This window comes from Numida meleagris, chromosome 26, assembly GCF_002078875.1.
Source record: "Numida meleagris isolate 19003 breed g44 Domestic line chromosome 26, NumMel1.0, whole genome shotgun sequence".
Taxonomy (NCBI): domain Eukaryota; kingdom Metazoa; phylum Chordata; class Aves; order Galliformes; family Numididae; genus Numida; species Numida meleagris.
The window spans coordinates 1,941,662-1,957,697 of NC_034434.1; the positions used below are offsets into that span (position 1 = coordinate 1,941,662).

Consider the following 16,036-nt stretch of genomic DNA (forward strand, 5'->3'; position numbering starts at 1 on the left):
TGCACCGGGGAATTGGCTGCTGCTGGGGAGCTGACCTGTAAATAGGCTGATAACGGAGATGAATAATCAAATTTAACAGGGTTAGGAGGAAAATTCCCTTTCTTATCTAACTCAGGATGTTTATCTGACGATACCGCTCTATTTTCAACCTGGGAATGTGCGGATGGAAGAGCTGTGCCCCTCCTGGCTTTGTCCCTACACGTTCTGGACATTTTCCATACACTTGGGCATCATCTCTGTATGTGTAGGATAGAACATGTCAGTGGATTTGGTGCATAGGAAAGAAAGGGCTTGCTTGGCCACTGCTGTCTGGTTTTGCTGCTCGCAGCCATCTCGCTGCTGTTACTCATTTCCTGCTTGGTTCTTTTTCTCAGCCCTTTCACTGGGACAGGAGCTCTTCAGACAGGTTTTTATTACTACAGCGCTAGTGCTGCAGAGATCCCATCTCTTGCAGGTCTTGGGGGTAACAGAGACACAAAATAGGGTCTTGGAATGGCTGGGTTGGAAGGGACCTTAAGGGTGGCCTGGTTCCAAGCCGTGCCGTGGGCTGGGCTGCCAAATAGAAAATCACACATCACCCTGAATTGGAAGGGACCCACAAGGATCATCAGGTCCAACTCCTAATAAATAGATGCTGAGCAGTAAGGAGCAAGGTCTGTGCAAAGCCACGTAGTTACTGTTGAGTAAGTAGCAGCAGCCAGCGCTTGGTGCTTTCTTCGAGCTGCTTGTGCCTTGCTGGATGCCTCCTCCTGGAGCAGACCTCCCCTTCTTCCCGCTGTGCACGTGGCTGCCTGCTCTGCATCGAGGCCGGAGGTGTGAGCAGCAGAACAGCTGCCCACAGGCACCCATCCCGGGGGGGCTGTGCCTAACGAGCCTTGCTCATACGGGTGGGGTGTTGAGTCACAGCCTCGATCTGCTCGCAGCTGCAGATTAGCCCGGAGACCATTCCTGTTGCATTAGGCTATCTCTTAGGCTGGAGAGCTGCTTATCATTTTGGAACTCTTCAAGCTGCTTAGAATTAGAATCCTTCTGTTTTGTTTTTTTTTTTAAACTAGGAGAGGTCTGCAGTGCAGAGTAAGGGGAGGCAGTGCCTCCTGTCCCATTCCCAGCCCTTCACCTTCGGGTCTCGTCCACTCCTGAGAACCTCCTTTGGCCAACAGGACTCCAGGGTGTGCGTCCTGGGGCGCTGGTTGTTGTGTGGGATGTGGCTGAGGGTCCTGGGAGGAATTAATCCAGCTGTCAGTGGGGGGGGAGGCTTTGCAGAGCAGGCCCGGAGATGTCTGCTCTCCGCATCGGAAGACTCAGGAGGTGAATTATATTTTTGCCTGAAGATGGGAATGATGTGAAGCCTTGAAGAAATAACACAGTTGTTATTAGCTGTTCATTGCTGGTCTTGCTGGTAGGGGGAAGCACTGGAAATTTTTAGTGACAGATAAGAGATGCTGATGGAGTCCTGTCTTGCCAGGACATTGCCCTGCTCCGGGGGTTTGTGTCTAGCAATAGGGGAAGGTCTGAGCCTGTGTTTTTGGGCACGTGGGGGGCATTGCTGTTGTGGAATCGTGACAGCCCACCTGGAGTATTGCTGCGAGCTGTGACTCCCCCACGGGCCCCAGGTGTCCTGAAGGCTTGGATTGCCTCCAGGCCTGGAACCAGGAGAGCTCAGGCTGGGTCACCTCGGTGGTGCTGGGGTGAGGATGCAGCCTGGCTGTCCTGCCAGCCCCAGTGCTGGGAGCGAGCTCTGCCCCTGCCCTGCTTGCCGCAGACCTCAGCTCTTGGAATCCTGCTGCTCTGTACGAGCTCCATTCAGGTACACCCCTACGCGGTGCGATAGGGCCAGCCTGGGACGGTGCTGATAAACAGATCGATGCTTTCCAGCTCCTCTGCAGTACGTTCCTATCTCAGTAAACCAAGCCAGAGCCCGCTCTGGACGAGAAGTTCCTCCTTTAAGGCCCTTCCTGGAGGAGAGAATAAACATTGCATTTCCACAGAGCTGATGAGTCACATGCAGTGCCCTCCACCCCGTGCCTGGTGCCTGCCTCCAGCGGAGGCTGTGGGTGATGGCTGGGGCTCGCCAACCCTCGGCCAGAGGGCACAGCTCGGCCTCTGGTGGCTGCAGCCGCAGGCGTGGGGCTCCCAGCTTGTGCCCGGGGCAGCCCAGCAGCCTTGCATCCAGCCAGGAGAGACCTCTTTGTACTAGAAGCGCGGCAAAGTTCCTCAAAACAGGCAGAACTTCCCTGCTTCGTCGCAGTTTGCTCTCCCCTGGGTGAGCCAGGTCCCTGCTCTGCCGGCTGCAGCCCCCCGCTGCTGGAGCTCGGTGCCGGTCCTTCATTGAGCCAGGGAGCAATCGCAGGGAAGATGTGAACGGAGGCGAGGCCGACGCTTCTGGGAAGGAGCACGGGGCGAGCAGGGGGCTGGCCGGGCGTGTGGATGGAGCAGTGAGTCCTTTTCTTTTGTCTTTTTTATTAGCGCTTGAAACGCACCACCGCCCTTGCGTGCGCAGAGGGGGGAAACCCAGCTAGAGAGACACGGGCAGCGAGTGCAGGAAGTGCTGCAAGAAGAAATGACGTTGAACCCCGGGGGAGGGGAGGAGCGTGTCTGAGAGCAAGGAGAGCTGCGCGGAGCTGCCTGGGGCAGCAACTTGCTGCGCCGTGCCAGCACCAGCTCCGTGGAGAGCAGGGATGCTGCGGGTTGGGGTGCAAAGCCAGCATCTGCGGGGAAGCAGCGTGGCAGCCCCCTGCTCCCCTTGCTCCCCCTGCTTCCCCTGCTTCTGCTGTTTGCCAGCGAGTGGAGCTTCTCCCTTGCTCGGTGTTTCCATGCTGCAGTCGTGCAGGAGCTGCTGCTCGCTGAGGTCGGGAGGGTTTGCCTGCTTCTCGCACCCCAGGCAGAAGGAGAGGTGTGCGTCTTGCACTTTGTTCCTACTTGCTTTCTTCTGACAAAAAAAAAAAAAAAAGAAAGGTGTTTCCAGCACGGTGTGCATCAGACAGTTCTGGTTTTCTGGGGTTGGGCTGTTCAGCCCCTAAAACCACAGCCTGCGTGCGTTCTAATTGGGAAGATCTTGAGGAGCGCTGCTCGGGCCGTGTTTGCACAGGTATTCAGTTAAAACACAAATACACTTCTGCAAGCCTGTTCCCCTCGCCCCCCGCCTTCCCCGCAGCGCTGAGGCAGGAGCTTGCAGCCTGGGGTTGCAGCACAGCGCCGGCCTTGGGAAGCAGCCCATGAGCCGTGCAGCTGGCACGGAGCTTTTCTTCTTGCACTGTTGAGACAAAACACTGGAATCTCCTTCGAGTCCTGCGCCGAGTCTTCCTGCTCCGTGCTGGTTGCCCCAGGGGAGCTGCAGGGCTTTGTTTCTCCCGTTGGGAGCGCTGTCACGCGTCCGTCCTCTTCCTGGAGCTGCTCCCTCCCGAGTCCTTAGCTCTCTGCCTCTTGTTGCACACCATCCTCTGAAGCCTTGTCTCAGAGTTCCGCATGGGAGCCCGAGCTGCAGTGCAGAACCCTCAACTGGAAACGGGGAATAAGAAAACTGTGGCTACTACGGATTTCTAAAGATCAATTTGTTATCTCTCTCATCCTTCCTTAGAGCGTGTCTGGATCCCAGCCCTTGGACAGCTTGGGTGTTTCTGCTGCAAGTACTCCTGAGTCCCATCCCACCAAGCCCTGTGGAGCACCAAGACCCGTCAATGGAGTAATTAACACGTAAGCTGCTTCTCCAACGTAGATAGAGCTCCATTTTTAGGATTGCAACCCAGCCTGTAACATGCCGTTAGGAACTGGGCGGGTGATGGTAGAAATGGTTTCTTTTTTGGAAAAAAAAAAATAAGAATTCAGTAGTGGATCACGCTTGGAAGCAGTGTTGGAGGAGATCTCTTGCTTGAGGTTTTATGCAGCATTGTTTTTCTGAAAATGGAATTAAGCAGAGCTGTGTTTACACGAACAGGCCCTGCAGGCAGCCGTGCAGCGAGCGTGTTCAAAACTGTTTCTTTATGGGTATTTTTAATACATTTGCAAATGGTGTGATCCAGAGATGAGAGGCCTGCTTGTAGTTCTTCTGCAGAAAGATCTGCAAAGCATTGGCCTGCTTTTCCGGAGTTACCGAGGACCCCAAATCCCATCGATTCCACTGGGAACGAGATTCTCTGCATTCCTTGTTTCTCCAGGTTGCTTTGGCTAAGAGAGTCTCGAAGGGCAGGGATACAAACAAGTGAAAGCAATTCTCCCGTGCTAGAGGATGATGTCAGGGTTGAACCATGCGCTGCTTGGAGGTTCTGGCAGTGGCTGCAGAAGCACGTGCTTAGCACCTTGGGCAGGATGCTGCAGCGCTGCAGTGTGAGCACATACAGAAATACCCATGGACCTGCTCCTGGCTACAGCTGCAGCGCTGCAGGCCGTGGCACAGCCCTCTGTGCGCCCGTAGCCTTTCAACTCAGGCCACAGGGCTTGAATGTTTTGCGTTTTTAGATGGGAAACACTTGTAAAACAGACACGAAAAGGCTCTGCAGGCGTGGAGCCGCGCTGGTATTTAGTAGGTGGCACCGTGCATCGGTGCCACAACGGGACGGGGTTGCTGCACGTGGGCAGGAGACTCCTTGGAATGTGAAACAGAATGGTGAACGTGAGCATTGCACTTCTTGGTGTCCCTGCTGAGAGGTGCTGGAGGGATGGCTCCCGAGTGTGAATCGGAGTCAAGTTTACGTCTCAGCTTAAGGTGTGAACCTGGACCCAGTCTGGTGGTGCTGGGTGACGGGGGCGGTCAGAGGAATAACGCTCTCCTCCTTGTTCTCTCCTCTTCTCGGGCAGTCTTCAGCCTGGCCTGGCAGAACACGCTCAGGGAGATGGCCAGGAAGCTGAGGAGCTCTTGCATAAAAAGCAGCGGCTGAACCTGGTCCCTTCAGCCTCGGATGGGACGTGTGTGGCAGCCCGCACGCGCCCGGTGCTGAGCTGTAAGAAGCGACGCCTGGTTCGACCGAGCAGCATTATGCCCCTGTCCAAAAAGGTGAGCGCTCTTCTCTTGTTCTTTTCTCTCCTTTGCTGCTGCACGTGGCACCAGCTCTGCACCAGAGGAGCTCCGCACCTGATGGGTCGGTCCACTCTGCCTTGACACAAAGAGATCTCCCTTCTTCGGGAGCGTTTGTGGTTAGAAAGAGGGGAAAATACGGGGAGGAAGAACAGCCCAGTGAGGCTTGGGGGGCTGTGGGAGAGGTAAAGGAGAAACGGGGGAGAAGCTCTTAATTTGTTGAAGGGTTCCCTCTCATCGGGGCTGGATTCTGACACAGGGTTTTTCTTTTCTGAAGCCACCCGTCCCCAGGTAAGCTTCAGGCCAGGTAGTTCAGCCTGGGAAAATGGGAGCAGCTGAGTGAAGCTGTGAAAAATCAGGCATAGGAAATACAGACACTGAGCACAGGAATGAACACAGACCCGTGATTATTTTTAATGTGTTGTTTCATGCTCCTCTCACCATCTTCCCTTGCCCGTATGCAGAATTCAGTTTGGCAGAAATGGAGTTTGTCCTCTGAGCGTCCAGTGTGAGGACAAACCGTGCTCCATCCTTCTTAACTTCTTTTAGGAATGCCATAAGCTGTCAGCTGGAGAATAGATGCTTGGAAATTGAGGGAATAAGGACATTTCTTGTGTGCGTGCAGCTCTTAGGATTGCAGAACTACGGATGGCACAAATCCACTTACTTGTATTTGAGTCAGAAGTGTTTCAAGTCAAACTTAATTACCACCAGGTTTCAGGGTTTCTCGCTCAGTGGGGGATAGAGTTTAAAGAAGCTCAGAAAGCAGCGTTCTGCTGAGCAAAACAGAATCTCGGCCAGCTGAGTTGGCTTAAAAGTGGGAGCAATCAGTTCAGCAGGGGTAGTGCTGTGCTGCTGCCCTCAGTGAGTGGTGGTTGGTTCCTTTTGCATCACTTCTCTTGTTCCAGCTCTCTCCTCCAAGCTGCTTGCAGCCCTTCCCAGTTGCGCTGTTATTTGCTAAGGCTTAAGGATATTATCTCTTCCATCGCTCAAGTCATTAGTGGAAATTATCTGAATAATACCAGACCCAACAGACTTCACGGGGTCTGATTTGACAGATCCTTCCATTTCCGTGGGGGTTCGTTGGCTGCTGTCTCTGTGTGTTTTACATCCAGTTGTGCATCTGCACCACGGTGGCTTTGTATGGGGCGGGGTTGTATGAAGTCTGTAGGTCTGTGCATTGAAGGTCTGTCCTGCTTTAGGAGCCCAGGCTGAGCCCTGCTCCTCCTCACTCCATGAAGACATCCCCGTGGGTGCCAGCCCTTGGCACAGTGGTGGTTCCCTGGCTTGTCTGAACTAGAAGAAGGTGTTTTTCCTCTCTTGACAACGGAATTGTGCTGTCTCATGATTTTATAAATGAGTTTTTCAAGCGAGATAAACGCTTCTAATCAAATTCAGGAGATGCTGTGTGCGGGCAAGTAGTTGTTCTCACTTGTGTTGATGCGAGGTCCGGACTAAATCAGCCGCTTTCCCACAAGGTGTTACGAAGAACCAGGACTTATGTCATGCTCTACCGAAGGGCAGGGTGCAGAGGGAGCCCCGTGATCTGCTGAAGTTCTCCTTTCCCTCCTCCAGGTCCACCGTAACAGCCTGGCGCGATGCAGCTGCGACGTGAACCCCTCGTGTGCCCTGTGCGGCGCGCGCAGCTCCGCGGCGCTGGAGATGCAGTACGACGCGCCGCTGCTGGAGCGCCTCTCCCAGCTGGACTCGTGCATCCATCCCGTTCTGTCCTTCCCGGATGGTGAGAGCAGTGCCAGCAGGGCTGCACGGGGCGGGGGGTGTCACGCTGGGTGCTGACACGGGGCACCGGGGACGTGCGGGGCTTGGGGGGCTGTGCTGCCTTCATCCCGAGGAGGTGCGGGTTTGCTGGGTGCTGTTAAGAGCAAGCTCTTCAGCTGCACGTGGTTTCAGGAGCGGAGCGTTGGCTGCAGCAGATGGCAGAGCATTGACAGGGCCTGGGAGCCCGTGCTGGGACCAGTGTCGGTGTCATAGAACCATAGGATAACTCAGGTTGGAAGGAGCCCGGGCTGGGACTGGTGTCAGTGTCACTGAACCATAGAGTAACCCGAGTTGGAAGGGACCGTAAGGATCCTTGAGTCCAACTCCAGCACCATCCAAACATCAGACCGTGGGGATGGGTGGTCACAAACCTCTGCAGCGCTGCTCCATCTGCGTAAAACCACTTGTGGATTGGTGGAAGTCGCAGAAAATTTCTTTGCCCTTGTATGGAGTCGTGCATGATCTCGGATGGGTCAGAGGGCACGGGAGGAAGGGATGTTCCCGTTAGGCTGCTGCTGCTCTGACCAAAACCTATTGGCTGCATGAATTGCTATCCATCTGTCATCGTTTCCCTCTGACCACAGCAGGCAGGAGTGCAGACGATACGAGCGGGCACTCTTGCAGGAGAGCTGGGAAGTCAGTAGCCCAGAGCAGAGGTTTCCCTGGGGAAGGGGCTGGCTGCTGGGAGGGGGGTTGTGTTCTGCTGCTTGTGCTTGGGCTGGGTTAAAGCCTTGGGCTGATGAGCACGGATGGAAAATCCAGCTCTGCCACAGACTTTGTGCCACAGTGGGAAGTGCACAGTGTGGCTGGGAACGATTCATCCGGCGTCTTTCACAAGCCCCGTGTTTAAAACAGGCTAAAACCAAAAATCTGTGCAGTCTAAAATCAATGAATCAGTCCGTCCCCAGCCCGCCCCCAGCAACCAGCAGCGTGCTGAGAAGTGCTGGAGGAGCAGAATGCAGTGAGCTCCTGCAGCGGGGATCCCCGCTCTCCCCCATCCCTCCCAGAGGCGACGGCGGAAGAGCTGGGGATCCTCCCTGGTGCTTCGTGGGGTCCTGCTGGTGTAGCCTGGTGGGTTTGGGGCAGGAGGAGCTCTCAGCCCGCACTGGGCACGCATCGCTCCACCAGTGCCATGGGCTGAGGGCAGAGCTGCCAGGTGCTGCGGGAGGAGAGCATCACGTATCCCCCCGGCAGCGGGCGGCGCGGCTTTGAACCCGTGTCCGAAGCGCTCTGTCCCCTCTCTCTTCCCCTCCTTCTTCTCCTTCGTCTGATTTCTAGCTGGGAGTTTGGGGATGATGTAATAACCTTGGTGGAAGGATGTGAGCTGCGCGCTGGGCTCGGCGCGGTTGCCATCTGCCGGTCCCCGGGAGCTCTGCAGCGCGGCTGCGGCCGGCGCAAGGGCAGCGCGGTTTGTTTGCCTTTTGTCTTTGTGTTTTCGCCTCCTTCCAGCCCCGACCCATCCTTCCACAGATGGGATGTGTGTCAGCTGCCGGGGGTGGAATGAATTTCCGGGAAAAGGCAAGAGATGAGCAAAGAGCAGAGGCTGCTTTCCCCTCGGTAGCATCCTCAGGGACTGCTCTGAGCCCTCCCTTCCCTTCGGGATCTGTCCCTACAGACTGTATAGCAGCTGAGAACTGCGCTCACACTGTGATGCCCAAACAGATGGGGCTCAGTGAGAGCCTTAGCACCAAAGTATTCTAAACACCACTGCCCTGGCTCTTTGCTGGGCGTCAGTGACTGCAGCCTGCAGCCCTGTTTGCCTCCCCCAGGGCTTTCCAGCCTCTGGGATCGGTGGGAAGGGATTCACATCTCAGCTGCTGAGACTGCCAGCGGGGCTCCCATCCCTTCATGCTGCCCTCTGAGGTCATCTGCAGTTCCCAAATCCCACAGCAGCTCCGAGTTGCCGTGCCGGCCCCTCTGCAGGGCTGGCAGGTGGCTCTGCTCCTCGTGCGGGCGCTGGGAAGGTTCCTCTCTGCTCAGGGTCACTTCAGAGTCCCTGCGAAAACATTGGGTGAGATCCGGGGGGGGGGTCGGTGCTGCTGGGGCAGTTTGCAGGTCCAGCTGATGGTTTTTAGAGCCAACCCCATAGCGTAGCCTATCTATACCAGAAAAGCACCGAATAACCCCATTAGTGTTCCATCCTTCAGCTGAGGTCAGGGATTGGGGTGAAACGAAGCTTGAGGAACGTGGGCAAAGGGAGCGTGTGCCCCGCTGCAGCGCGTTGGTCTGAAAAGGCAGCGTGGGCAGGGCTGGGTGCTCTGGGTCATCAGCCAGGAGCCTGGGAGCACCCCGGGGGCACTGCTGCTTCCACGGGCCCTAAGTGTGCTCGCTTGGAGCAGCCCTGGTTCGGTGGCAGGTGCCCTACCAGGAAGATGAACCTCATACCGGACCTGCTCGGCTCCTGGCCTGACCTGTAACGGAGGATTTAAGCTGAGTGTCTCTCTTCCAGCGCGTCCTCCTGTAGGTTTGATGTGCTGAGATTTCCCAGAGCCTTGGAAGTCAGATCACAGATAGCAGAACGGAATGCAGCAGCCGCGTGCCTTTTATTCTCTTGCCAGGATATACCTGGGCGTGAATTCTCTATTAACGTGCTTCTCTCAAAGAGCTTCAGGCTGGAAATGCTGGATCCTAACAGCAGCAGCTCCTCCCTGAACACGCAGGCAAACCCAGGCGTGACGTGACGGCCGTCTGTTCGTCGGGGCAGTTCTTGCTGGGCAGTTCTTGCTGGGCACTGGGAGGTGATGATGGAACCTGGCACACAATGAACACAAACCCCGCGTTTGCTTTCCCTCCGCAGATGTGCCGACAAGCCTGCACTTCCAGGGCATGTTGAAATCCCAGTGGCAGAACAAACCCTACGAGAAGATGAAAGCTCCCAAAAAGCTCTCGCTCAAGCACAGAGCCCCCGTGCCCACCAGCAGCCTGACCGACCCCGCTCGCAAGGACCGCCACAAGCTGGTCAACTCCTTCTTCACCGCAGCCAGTAAGTGTCCCCCCAGCTCCCGCTGCGCGCAGAAGCCTTGCCCCGCTGTCGTTACCCCGAAAGCAGTGCGATCCGGGAGGAGAGAGGAGGATGGCCAGCCTTCAAACGGAGCCTGCGGGGCCCGGGGCTGAAGGGGCCGCGTGTGCAGGTGGTCCTGGCTCGTAGGGACCCTCCTTGCCCAGCGCCGGGCCGTGCCCGGGCGGAGTTCTGCCCGCTGCCGTGGAGCCCCGGCATCACGGAGCCGGAGCGTTCTGTGCCCGCAGCAAGAGAGGTGAAAACGGGCGTTTCATAGCTCTTTCTCTGTTCCCCTCCTCAGAGCGCCCACAGCACAAAATCCAGGCAGACAAGGCGCACAGGCCGCCCTTAGACGATTTTACGGCCGTGTCCAAGGCCGACAGAGCGCCAGAGCGCTCGCTTGTCCAGCCTGCCGCCCATGACAAAAAGCGATTGCGCGACTGCTCATCTGAGAGGAGTGAAGGTAGGCTCCCACGGCCAGGTGTCTCGGGGGGAGCTTGGGCTTTGCTGCGCATCAGCCTCTCTCCCCCTTGGAGGAGAGGGAACACACTGCTTCTGGGCCTTGTCACCGCCGCGGCGACGCCTCGTGTGCTCTAACTGCTTCTCCCCGCAGGCCCTGGCGAGCTGTCTGCAGTCAGAAAACGCTTCTCTTTCCTGCAGGGTGCACCTCGGCACTGGCCGTTTCTGGCGCAGATGGTCCTTTGCTCCCCTCCTCCTCCTCCCTTCCCCAAACGCACCTTTTGTTTTTTCGTGCTAACACGGCTCTTGGTTTTCTCCTCCCTTCCCCACGCAGTGCTGAAGCATCACGCGGACGTCGGTGGCCCGAGCTACCTGGCAGCGGCTGCGACCCATGCACCTCACAGCCCCATAGCACGGCAGCTGTCCGCCTCCTCGGAGGGCTCTGCTCCCCCCAGCACGAGCTCCCAGGGCACCTCCGGCGCGGCCGTAAGTACTGGGGTCTGTCTGGAGAGCTGCTGAGCTCGGCTCTCAGCTTCCCGGCATCTGGAGCCGAGGGCTCAGCGTTGCCTCGCTGCCGGTGGGATTGCTGGCCCTCCTCCTGCTCTGGCTTCGGGTCTGCTGAGCTCCTGGCTGTGCGCAACCGGTCGGCTGCAGCGACAGGTTCACTGTCAGTTCAGTAACTGCTGGTAAATGTTCTTGTTCCCAGTAGCGCGCTGGCTTTGCTCCATGTCCGGATTTTGGTTTCTGAAGTTGTCAGGGGATGCCAGGAAAAGGAGTAGAATTGCTGAGCACCAGCAGTGTGTAGCTGCTGATACAACAACAGCGCCTGCTCTGGGATTCTTCCCCTTCCTGACCTTTTCTCTGTGTGCTGGGCTGTAAATCGGGCTGGGGATGGGACTTAACTGTCACTGTACCTGGGGTTTGCTTGGCTCGTACTGTGTGCTGAGACGTGCTCAGCCTCCCAGAAAGGATGGCAGCATTTGGGACCTTGGTGGAGCTGTGTCTGAGAGCCATCAGCGAGCAGGACCCAGCTCCCTCCCGCTCTGTCCAGCTCCGAGCTGTGCATCCCAGGAATGTTCCTGGCCTCTCTGTGGCGCAGCCCGAGCTGGACACGGGGTCTGGGGGCTCAGAGCCCAGCTCTGTGTGCCTCTGTCCTTGCTCTGAGCTTTGGGGCTGCCGCCTCCAGCCAGGTTCTTTCCCAGAACAGTTTGCTGTTGTGTCATCAGCTGTGTCGTCAGCGAGGTGGGTTGTGAGTGCTCAGGGTGGCTGAGGCTCCATCCAGCAGCGGCGGCTTCCCTGGAATGAGCCAGGTGGAGACGAGGACGCTCCTCCTCAGCAGCTATAGCATGTCAAGATGATGTCCGTTCGTGCTTCCTGCTCTTGATCTTGCTTTCTGCTCCTTCTGCTGCTCTTTCCTGAGCCCCTTTGGAATAGCGGGGTTACAGCGCGGTGCCGGGCAGCATCACGGCTGGCATGGTGCTCTCAGAGCTGTCCCCATGAAGAACAAGCGTTGGCAGGTAGCACCGCGCCCCGCTGCCCGCTCAGACCTGGCAGCCCCTTCCTGGAAGCTGGTTTGAGCACCCAGCTTCTTCCAGCCCCCAAAGCCGCTGTGCTGCTCCGGCAGCCCAGCAGTGTGGGTGTTGTGCATCAGGTGCTGTAAGGCAGGGCAAGGATTGGGTCTGGTTGTGGTGGTTTTGCAGTCCCTCCCAACGTGCACAACTTTGCTGCAACATGAGCAGCACCGCACTTGTTCCTTCGGGGAGGTGGAGTGAGCTGCTTGGAGCTGAGAGGCGTGTGCACGACAGGAGCTGCAGCTTCCTGCCCCGTGACTCGATGGGCTCTTGCATTTTGCCTGTGGCTGCCCAGCAGGTTTTGCTTCAGAAGTGATGGTCCTTATTGCCTGCTGCCAGTTCTACCAAAGCCAATACAAATCAGAATGGGGAAGCTGAGCAGCGTCCCGCCACCCGGTGCAGGTTGAGCTCAGAGTGCAATGCAGGAACACGGCTGCTCTGGGACACAAAAGCAGCAGATAATAAGGTTTCAGAAGGGGAGGGGCCCTGCAGGAGCTTCCCACCATCAGCTTCACCCATGGGGACAGTGGTGCTGGGCTCAGAGCCTGGAGCATCCCGATGTGAAGGCGGCGTGGGGCTGTCGTGGTGCTGTGCTGCTGTCACGGCTCGGGGCAGGTTTGGGTGGGAGAGCAGCCGGCGTTCAGCCCAGTTCGGTAAGGTCAGTGTGTAGCTTATTTCTGGCTTGGAAAATCTATCCCGGTCAAAAGTGGGCTGCAGATGGAAGCTGTTAGGTTCTAGAACAGCTGTCCCAGCCCGAGATGAGCTGCTGGCTGCCTGCTTCGCTGTCAGCCCCGTGCGCCGTCCCCAGCCCTGCGCTGACCCACCCGGGGGCTGTGCTCCACGCCTGTGCTCCATCCTCGGTGCTGATGGTCCCACTGCCACTTCACACTGGGGAGCTGGGTTCTGTGGGGCACTTCCCTCCCCTTCCAGAGCTGTACCCATGGGGGAGGCCTTCCAGCAGGCGGCACTGAACTCGGTTCCAGCACAAATCAGGGCACCTCTGTCGGTCCTTTGTCAGTGACTCACTGTAGCAAAGCCTCCGACCCTTTCTCACGTCGTTCTTGCCTTTCTGTTGCAGCAGCCGAGGAGGAGGAGAGGGGAAAGTTCATTCGATATTAACAACATCGTCATCCCGATGTCTGTCGCCGCCACAACGCGCGTGGAGAAGCTGCAGTACAAGGAGATCCTGACGCCCAGGTCCGTGCCCGCGAGCTCAGCCCGGGCTGAGGGCTCCGCTCCGGTGGCTGCGGGTGCTGGGGAGGAGCGGGGCTTCCCTGCTCCGTCAGAGGGGGGGGAGCTTGGGAAACCCCCGACCTCGGAGCAGACGTAGGGAGCGTGTTGTCCTGGTGCGTGGAAGCCGGCTGCTCCACGTGGGGCAGGCCGCCGTGGGAAGTGAGAAACTGCGGTCTGATGGCACCGAGGGCTCTGGGGGCAGACGTGGCTTTAACGCCCAGCCGGAACGCGTCGCCCGTTGTGTGTTCTCTTCCTGTGCTGTGCTCGGGGCCGTGCTGCGGCTGACTGCGCTCTGACGTTGTGTATTGCAGCTGGCGAGAGGTGGACATCGGCGCTCTGAAAGCCGGCCCCGATGAAGACAACGAGGAGGTGAGAGCTGCCCTGCGTCCCATCGCGGCGCCGCTGGGGTCGGTGGCGGTGCAGGAAGCGCCCTCCGGACAGCGCCGGCTGCTTCCGTTCCTGCTGTAGCTAATGCTGAAAAAACTGCACGCGGGCGTGTGTCCGGCCCGAGAAATCCCTGACCGAGCCCTGTGCCGTTCCCTCTGCAGATCGAGGACTTGTCCGATTCGGCCTTCGCTGCTCGGCACGGGAAGTGCGAGGAGATGGAGCGGGCCCGGTGGCTTTGGAGCACGAGCGTGCCCCCGCAGCGGCGGGGCAGCAGGTGAGAGCAGCGCAGCACCGCGCACGTTCTGTTGCACGCCCGTCCTTCCTTCCTTCCCATCACTCGGGCACTTGGTTCTCCTGCTGCAGCGTCTTCCTGTGAGCGGCTGTCTGGAGCTGCGCGCGTTTCCAGCTGTCCACGTCTGGCAGGGCTGGGTGATGAGATTTGCTCTTTTCCCTTTGGGTTCTGACGCTTTGCTTTGGAACGCTCTGCGGTTGCCCGTGGACCTGCAGCTGCATGCAGGCTCGCAGCGGTCGCGGTGCAGCTGCGGTTGCAGCCCAGCTGGCTCTGTGTGCTCGTGCAGGACTCGTGCACGTGCAGAGGTGGCATTTGTCGAGCTCCATCTCTGCGGCCGCGTTCGATGCAGCGGCGTTTCCCAGTGCTGAGCAGTGCTGGTGTTTCTCTGCAGTGTTCTTCAGGCAGTTCCTCCCATCTGACAGCGCTTCGCTGTGACTTTGCTTCTCCCTGGGGGCATCCTGTAGGGACGCTGGTGCAGGGCGTGGGTCCTGGTGAGGTCCCAGGAGAAGGGCTGTGCTGCTGCACTGCCATCTCCGGCTCCTTTCCACCCTCACCTCTTGGCCAGGAGGAGCCGGCCCAGCTCCCTCTGCTTCCCCTGACCATCCCAGTAGCTCCCAGTGGCCCCTCCTGGGCCACCAGTGCGTTCCCAGTGCTGGTCCCCAGCAGGGAGGGATGGGGCTGTAAGTGCTGCTGCTTCTCGGCCCTGCCTGGGCCGGGTGCTGACGCCAAGCTCAGGTTTCCATCGCTCTGCTCTGAAGTGCTGCAGCAGATCTGAGCATCTCGCGGTCTTCTGCCCCACGGAGCAAACGCAGAGCGGGTTTTGTTTTATTCCTGGAGCAGCTTCTAAGCTGCATCTTGACTCGGCGCTCTGTTTCCGTGTCTCCTGCAGCGGGTGTAGCTCTTGGTTAGCACAGCTCACAGCTCAGGCCGCTTTCTGTGTTCCAAGGGACGTTTTAGCCCGGGCAGATTTTGGAACACGATCCTTGTCCGTCCTTGATGCTGGAATTCGTCTTGAAATGATGCACACAGACAGGGGCTGTGACTCGGGTGTTTCTTGGTGGGCCTCTTCTCTGGGAATCTGTGTGGATGCTCACACCTCCATAATTCATGGTTCCCTCTGCCGCCCGGGGCTCGGCTTTGCTCCTCCCGCACGCGGCTCTTGGTGCCTCGATGTCACCGGTTCCCTCTGCTCGGCTCTGGGTGTCCCGTGCAGGAGCTGATGTCGCAGTGTGTGATGTCAGGGGCTGCTCCTGGCCGTGTAGATGTGTGTCTTTGTGTATGTACACCCAGCGCTGGCAGTGTAGGTGTACGGGACGCGTTTCCTTTGCAGAGCAGCGTGGTGGATGTGGGCCCTGGGGGTTCAGCGCGGGCTGTGCCGGCCCCGTGGGCGCTCACAGAGGGGGTTGGGAGTGGGGGGGACGAAGCGATGCGGGGCTCCTGTGTGGGGCTGAGCCAAAGCCGGGCTGCATTCCTCCCTCAGGTCCTACAGATCGACGGACGGACGGACGACCCCGCAGCTGGGGACCCCCTCCACCCCGCAGCCGGCGTCCCCCGACGTGGGCAGCTGCCACTCCCACCCGGAGCTGCCCCACACCCACTCCCCGCGCAGCCCCATCAGCCCCGAGCTGCTCTCCGCTCCCCTCACGCCCCTGTCCCGCGATTCCCTGCGGCTCCTGCCCAGCGAGGACACGCGCTGCTCCACGCCCGAGGGCCTGGACGAGCAGGTGAGTGCGGGCCCAGCCCCGGGAGGGGTCGGGGTGCGGGGAGCGCTGACGCCCAAACTCGGCCGCCAGAGCCAGGCACGAAGCGGGGGCGGAGGAGCCGGCCCGGGCCCCCCCCCCCCCAGCCCCGTGTCTCTGCCCTTGGTTTAGGCCGTGCTGCCCTGGGAGCGGCGCTGCTTCCCGCTGTCGTACGACCCCCGGACGGAGTGCGAGGACCAAGGCGACCCCCAGGATCGGTCGTCGCGCTGCACCCGGCGCACGTCGGGCAGCAAATCCTCCCGGGACAACGATGGCACTTCTGCTTCGCCCACCCTGGCCGGCATCAAGAGCCGCCCCCCCCCGGCGACCCCCCCTCCTTCCTCCTCCTCCTCCTCCTCCTCCTCTGCAGCAGCAGCAGTTCAGCGGCCGGCGCACAGATAGAGACGTACGGGGAGACACGAGCAAAACCAACACACAGAACTAACTCTTGGCATTAAAGCTTCCAAAATCTGCGTTTGATATTCAAACATCCTGCCGGGAATTTTCACAGTTTTTAGTGAATTTAAGGAGTTTAGAAACTTGGTTTTCTTTTTTTTTTTTTTTTTT

General features: G+C 58.5%; 1 protein-coding gene across 2 annotated transcripts in view; it reads left to right on the plus strand.

Moving 5' to 3' along the window:
- KANSL1 (KAT8 regulatory NSL complex subunit 1) overlaps positions 1–15,957 on the plus strand; it is a 69,996-nt gene extending 54,039 nt beyond the window's left edge. The window contains exons 5-15 of one of the 2 annotated variants that reach the window (XM_021377657.1): positions 3,578–3,693; positions 4,795–4,990; positions 6,587–6,752; positions 9,588–9,773; positions 10,090–10,251; positions 10,582–10,733; positions 12,897–13,015; positions 13,363–13,420; positions 13,600–13,712; positions 15,211–15,454; positions 15,602–15,957. In XM_021377657.1, coding sequence (XP_021233332.1) covers positions 3,578–3,693; positions 4,795–4,990; positions 6,587–6,752; positions 9,588–9,773; positions 10,090–10,251; positions 10,582–10,733; positions 12,897–13,015; positions 13,363–13,420; positions 13,600–13,712; positions 15,211–15,454; positions 15,602–15,871 — 1,782 coding nt within the window. In that variant the 3' untranslated portion in view covers positions 15,872–15,957. The remainder of the gene's footprint in view (positions 1–3,577; positions 3,694–4,794; positions 4,991–6,586; positions 6,753–9,587; positions 9,774–10,089; positions 10,252–10,581; positions 10,734–12,896; positions 13,016–13,362; positions 13,421–13,599; positions 13,713–15,210; positions 15,455–15,601) is intronic. The other variant, XM_021377658.1, reaches the window with a different exon arrangement.